The 7,116-nt window shown below is 36.5% G+C and overlaps 1 protein-coding gene and 1 pseudogene across 2 annotated transcripts in view; one reads left to right on the top strand and one right to left on the bottom strand.

The window, feature by feature from the left end:
- EPRS (glutamyl-prolyl-tRNA synthetase) overlaps window positions 1-7,116 on the bottom strand; it is a 110,891-nt gene that overhangs the window by 101,508 nt on the left and 2,267 nt on the right. Inside the window, exons 2-3 of the mRNA XM_012649672.1 lie at window positions 5,229-5,313; window positions 445-544 (exon numbers count right to left, since the gene is read on the bottom strand). Coding sequence (XP_012505126.1) covers window positions 445-544; window positions 5,229-5,313 — 185 coding nt within the window. The remainder of the gene's footprint in view (window positions 1-444; window positions 545-5,228; window positions 5,314-7,116) is intronic.
- LOC105814628 lies at window positions 1,595-2,337 on the top strand (annotated as a pseudogene). The gene has a single exon (XR_001137705.1). The product of XR_001137705.1 is annotated as a high mobility group protein B1 pseudogene (transcript).

Raw genomic sequence — 7,116 nt, 5'->3', positions numbered from 1 at the left:
AAAAAAAAAAAAAAAAAAAAAAGAAAAAAAAGGAGAAGAAGAAAAGGAAAAAAAATGGGTTCCAAACTATGTGTGTTACCCTGGGTAAATTTCTTAACTTTTCTAAGCCTGCTGCCTTATCTATAAAGTAAGAAGTTGAATGAGATGATCTATACAGCTCCATCCAGCTACAAAATTCTAGGAATCTGGGAAGATGAAGACAGCACTAAATGACCCAATAGGACAGCTGGTATGGGATTAAATGTTCAAACTTAGGAGCTATAAAAAAAGAGAATATTTTGTGAAAATAAAAAGCAGATGAGCACTTCCTAACTCTATAATTAACACTCTGTTAATATCCCTAAGTAGAGTAAGAGGAAGTAAGCTAATAAGGTGAGGTTCCCAAAAAACCAGAAGCATAAATCAAAATAAGACAACACACATAAGGAAATGTACATTGTTTACCTCAGTATGTTCCATCAGGTTAGAGCCATAGAGCCCAGCTGTAGTTGCAACTCTGGCCAAGTAGCGAAGTATGGAATTCACATCTGTGAATACCACATTTCTAGAATATAAGCATGAGATAAAATATTACTGCTGCTCTAGCAAATCACTAAAAGTCATGAGACTTATGAAGAAATGTAAAAATTGAAACATTTTTACATTTATCATGTATTTTCTACTACAGTAAAAAATGGATCTGCTAATTTGTTCTTTACTCTGTTTCTATCAAATTCCAATTTGTTCTAAAATATTGAGTTAAATCCATCAATTCACTTCAGAGTAGACTTTCTATTTGATGTTTCATCCTTCTATTAGTTTCTGTATGTCTATTCAGGGGTGATGATGTGAAAATATAATTGGGATATTGAGAGTAACAGTGATTTAAAATAAATTAGGCAAAGAAGCCAAGTACATACAATTACAAAGAAGCTAGTTTTACCAACTTCCAGGTAAAGAAGACAGATCGGGCTGGGCATGGTGGCTCATGCTTGTTAACACCTGCACTTTGGGAGGCAGAGGGAGGAGGACTGCTTGAGCCCAGGGGTTCAAGACTACAGCACATTATGATCATACTTGTGAAGAGCCATTGCACTCCAGCCTGGGCAACACAGAGAGTTCATCTCTAAAAATTAAAAAAGGATAAAAAATGGAGGCAACAATTTAAGAAAATAAAAGGACTAATCCCCACATCCACATAAAGGACAGAAAATGAAGAGGAAAAAATTTTTCAAATCAAAGAATAAAATTTTTATTTTCCCAAAATGGGATTTCCAAGTTTCTATTGTACATTGAAAGAAGCAAACAAATGCCAGCAGAACAGATAAAAAATAGATCAAGTAAACCATATTATTGTAAAATTTCAGACTCCTAAGGGAAGATTCCTCTAAACTTCCTAAAGTCACACAGAAAGATGAAAAATTAGAGGCTTCCGAAGAAAGGTACAAAGCAAACAACAACAATTATTCATGGAAATCTAAAAGTTCTACGTGAAAAGCAATTATAGGAGGAGGCTGCATCTGGCTCCCGCTCTCACAGCCATTGCAGTACATTGAGCTCCATAGAGACAGCGCCGAGGCAAGTGAGAGCCGGAGGGGCACTGGGTGACTCTGTGCCTCGCTGAGGAAAAATAACTAAACATGGGCAAAGGAGATCCTAAGAAGCCGAGAGGCAAAATGTCATCATACGCATTCTTTGTGCAAACTTGCTGGGAGCAGCACAAGAAGAAGCACCCAGATGCTTCAGTCAACTTCTCAGAGTTTTCTAAGAAGTGCTCAGAGAGGTGAAGACCATGTCTGCTAAAGAGAAAGGAAAATTTGAAGATATGGCAAAGGCGGACAAGACCCGTTATGAAAGAGAAATGAAAACCTATATCCCTCCTAAAGGGGAAACAAAAAAGAAGTTCAAAGATCCCAATGCACCCAAGAGGCCTCCTTCGGCCTTTTTCTTGTTCTGTTCTGAGTATCACCCTAAAATCAAAGGAGAACATCCTGGCCTATCCATTGGTGATGTTGCAAAGAAACTGGGAGAGATGTGGAATAACACTGCTGCAGATGACAAACAGCCTTATGAAAAGAAGGCTGCAAAGCTGAAGGAAAAGTACGAAAAGGATATTGCTGCATACTGAGCTAAAGGAAAGCTTGATGCAGCAAAAAAGGGAGTCGTCAAGGCTGAAAAAAGCAAGAAAAAGAAGGAAGAGGAGGAAGATGAAGAGGAGGAGGAAGATGAAGAAGATGAAGATGAAAAAGAAGATGATGATGATGAATAAGTTGGTTCTAGCGCAGTTTTTTTTTTCTTGTCTATAAAGCATTTAACCCCCCTGTACACAACTCACTCTTTTTAAAGAAAAAAATTGAAATGTAAAAAAATAAAAAAGAAAAGCAATTATAGCATGTGGCTCAGCAATGAATAAAACTTATAATCATTATAATATTAACACTGAACGGTGATCAAACCAGAATTATGATACAATTACATTGGGAGGAAGTAGGTTAGTGAGTGTAGGGTGAGTGTACGTAGTGGCAACAGGGGAAAGAAGAGTTTAGCTTAATCTTTTGTCGTAGAAAGATGTCTAAAACTGGAAAAGCAAAGAAAAACAATATCAGAATGTTACTTAGGGACAGAGGTCGATACCAAAAGAATCAGTTGGAAAGAGGTGAAATGTTCACTCCTAGAGGGAAAAATGGAGGATGGGGGCTGGATGACTGATATTTTTTTATGTAAAAACTTACAGAACTATGCCTCTAAAGTATTTGCATATGTAGTCTTGATTTTAGAAAAAGAATTTTAATGGAAAAATAGACTAGGCTTGTCAAGAACTATAAATAACACGAATAAATATGAAATCTGGAATCTTATAGAAAGAGATTAATTTTGAGCACGTGAAAAATGTGTATCTGCAACACTTTGACTAGGGCTCTATTGGGAATGGGGGGATGGGATAGAGATGAAAAGAGGCACATGGGACAATTTGTTTAGGGTGGTACTTTGAGAACATAATTACAGATTACATAATTTCCTTTATCCATGTTCTCACAGTCACCTCAGTGATTATTACTATAAATACCAGTTCGCTAATTATGTGACCAGCAAGTCAACGGTAAGAGTTAAGTCTGGGAAAGGCAAATTAGTGGTTTTCAAGTGAAATACGTATCTACTAACTATTAATAGAAGCCAAGCACTTCAGCAACAACTGTTTTCCTGTCTTGGGACAGTATGTTTATTAAGGCAAGAATTATTAGGTTTATTCATTAAAGTTAGACTACTATGAAACGATAGCCTAATTCCAATCACTGCCGGTAGATCAAAGTAACATCACTACAAAAACTCCATAAATAACATTCAGCTTTTTAAAAAAATAAATTCGAACTAGTGATATTTAACGTATTACAACTGTTAATAACACTATGCCATATTCAATTACTTTTAGTCAACAAAGAATTGTAAAATATCAGGATAAAACAGTAGTAGAGAATGGAAATGTTTCTCTTGGATTCTGTTCATTCTCCCTGTGAGGCTTCAACAAGTGAGCATGGCAAGTTTTCCAAGTCAAGAAGCTGCGTGGCGCATCTTTCAATCCTACTTCTAAGTTTTTTCACAGGAAAATGGCGCCAAGCTGGTAATATCTTATTTTACATACCTTGTCTCTTCACCAATACAAGTCTTTCTTGTATCAGTTTATCACGGACCTTTTAAACGCATTTCAAAATCTGCATTCTGCTTGAGAATACCTTTGACACCTCTTTCAATCTGGTCCAGATTCATCTATCTGCAAAGTATTCTTGAATCTGAAACCAAGTTGTGTCTATTCCTTAGTTTCATTATATGAAAGAATCATGTCCTCCCTTATTTGTTATTTTTTCCAATGGGTTCCAAAGAAAAGAGATGAGTTCAAGGGCACTCAATCTTCTCTATAGCCTGGGCTGCAAATGATTAGCTTTAATCAAAAACATAAATATATATGCATATTGTAGAAAATGCTGAAAACACAGACAACTAAAAAGAAAAACATCCACAGTGTTGTACATTTCTCAAACATTTTTCTATGCAGATTTGAATTTTACATTGTGTTCTGTGTTATTGTTAGATTATAAACATATCCATCTTTAAAAATTTTTCATAAGCCTTTTTTCATAGATGCCCAACATTCCATGCTGTGGACTTAACAAATTTATTTCTTTCCTATTACTACTGATCTGAAATACCTTCAATTTTCCACCAGAATTACAATAGAATTTAAAAGCCTTATATAAAATCTTTCCGTATGTTTTTAGTTTTTTTTTTTTTTAAGGAAAAAAGGCATATAAATTAATGTGCACAGAGGAAAATCACAGAGTGATTATCCAATAACCCCAGTGCTATATAGAAGTTTATATACCCTTTTTCATAGGGAAGGAGGAAGATGGGAAATGTAGACAATTCTTTTGAGGGAAGGTAAATCATCAGGGAGAATAAATAGGCCAGGAGGTGGGAGCAGGGAAGCAGGAAGCAGACGTAACAGGAAGACGAGAAAGGCAGCTACACAGGAACAAAGATTATCTTATGCACATAAAGTTCCCTACTTAATCTCTTGGAGCTGCTCTCACAACAATAAATGAAAAATCTGTCTGGGCCGGTGAAGTCTCTTCTGTCCCGATTATTTGATGAGATCCCTAAGGAAGGGGTTTAAGACAACGCATTTCTTTTGGAAAAAGGCTTTTATGGTCAGGTAAGGAAATTCCAGAGAGAAAGCCCCTTCCTGCTCGGGGTGGGGTGGAACAAGACAGGGTTTGAGGAAATTTGCAGCTTCTCAGGCCTCTCAGCATGTCAAAGCACCAGTCTTCAGGGTATTGCTTGCTGGGCTCCAACATTCCCCTGTCTGAAACTTTCCTATACGTTTCATACGTTAATAGCTGAGTTGGTGGCTGTGGAGAGAAAAATCGAGTTAAATAGCTGAGTGGCAAAGGATCCCATTAAACCAGTCTCCCATTTCTGGGAATAGGCCGGTCCAATTAAACAGCTGTAACTCACTTCAGCAGACGGTGTTGCAGATGGGCTCTCAAAGCTAGGTCTCTAGTTCAGATTATGAAGGAATCAGCTTACAGACAAATATAAGCCACTGGGTTCAATACTTTTAGAATGATGAAGAAAAGCACACTGCTTTCTAGGGACAATCCACCTAATTAGCAAGTAAAACAAGCACATAACATTTAAAGCTGATTTTTTTTAAAAGCCATCAGTACTAAAAACAAAGATATAAAATCACTTACTCAGAAATGCGAAGAATATTCTCTTTCCCTTCTTCAATGGAAATGCTGACATCGTTTTTCACATGTTCTACTGCCAGCAAAGCTCCTATAAATGATGGGATGAAAAGATTTCTCTTTGAAAACAATTTAGCATTTATAACCTGAATCATAAGGCAATAAGGATGAGTCAACAAACAAATAATAGGTCCTGCAAGAACTATTCTTTTTTCCCCAGTGATCTGTAGACAGAAAGTATAGTTATTTTGTCTTAGAGAAATAAACCAGAATCCAGAATCCATTCACTAGCATATCCAACTGCTTTGGAATGTGCTCAGCTTCCAGTTAGAAGCACTGAAATTAATCTTTTCCTCTCTTAGGAAACAAGAAGAAATCAGAATAGTGCTTTATATAAAAGCTACTGTTAATAGTATTTGAGCGATTACTATATAGTAGGCACTATGCTTAATGCTTTATAGTCATTATCAATTTTAATCTTTGTAGTAACCTTCAGAGATAGCTTTATCTCCATCTTACAGAAGAGGAAACTGAGGCTTACAGAGGTCAAACAACCAGCCCAATGTCCTTGACTTACTATATGTCAGTTAGGATTTGCAGGTCTAAGGCAGTCCAGAGCTCAGACTCTAAAACAGTGTAATACTGCCTCTCAGCACTCGATAAAATTTACTAAATTGATTCACTAATCCTTTGTCCTGTAATTTGGTTAAGACAGACAATTAAATACCATGCTCCACTGGAAACAGGGCTGTGGCAGGAAAGGTACAAAATAAACCTAAAAAATCCTATTGTTAGACAGCAAGGACGTACTCAAAGACAGATTAGAGATACGTCAAAAAGACACAGAGTCCAGCTTGGAGGGACTTCCATTGGCAAATAAGGGCAATTTGACCATCAAAGTAAATGAGATATATTTTAGTACATTCATACAATGAAATCCAATCCAGCAAGTAAAAGGAATGATCTACTGTGGACAAGATAGATGCATTTCAAAGGTATTATCCTAGGTACCAAAGAATACATATGATATGATTCAAAGTATGTGACATTCTAGAAAAAACAAAACAATAGTGACAAAAAGCAGATCGGTGGCTACCAGGTGCCAGGATGGGGAAAGGGATAACTGCAAAGGGGCATAAAGGAATTTTCTAAAGTAACAAATATTCCGTATCATCACTGTGGTGTAGGTTACACATTGTATATATTTGTCAATCAATTTGTACACTTAAAATTTGTGCACTATATATAATTCAATAAAACTAACTTCAAAAAATAAAATTAAAAAATGAAAATAATACAGATTATAACCTCTTGAGTATATTTTGCTATGATTTTTTTTAATGAGAAAAAGATAAAGTTCTTCTCACAGAAAAATGCCAACTAATACATGTAGTAGCAATGGCAGCACTGGAAAATCACTATTTGGCAAACATCATAACAAGTTGGGCAGGAGGCTTCACTGGATGCAGAAACCAGTTGGTGAAGGCTTGATGGAGAGTGGAACATTTACATGGTTTCAATGCATCTCCCCATTAAAATGTCTGTTAATTGTAAAGGGAAAACTGTGCAGTGAGGAAAGCTGGCAGATGCCATCTTAAGTAATCAAGGTAAGAATCATCAGTAATGGGAAAATTAAATTCATGCACCAATTGACAGGCTGCAACGAAGAACAAGGAATCATTGTGCTATTCCTGCCAAAGATCCAGATCCTGAATCTAGCCACGAGGAAACATCAGACAACTTAATCAGGGGATATTCTTCATGTAAGTGGCCTATAATCTTCAGAAAGGTCAAAGCTATGAAAGCCAAGGGAAGACTAATAAACCACTCCAGACTGAAACTGGGGAGAGATGACAAGTAGGTGCAAACAAAGCATGGTTCTGGATTTTGATCC

Source organism: Propithecus coquereli, unplaced genomic scaffold (genome assembly GCF_000956105.1).
Source record: "Propithecus coquereli isolate 6110/MARCELLA unplaced genomic scaffold, Pcoq_1.0 Scaffold300, whole genome shotgun sequence".
Classification (NCBI taxonomy): domain Eukaryota; kingdom Metazoa; phylum Chordata; class Mammalia; order Primates; family Indriidae; genus Propithecus; species Propithecus coquereli.
Note: the sequence above shows the minus strand (reverse complement) of the source record. Positions and strands in the feature narration are given on the sequence as shown.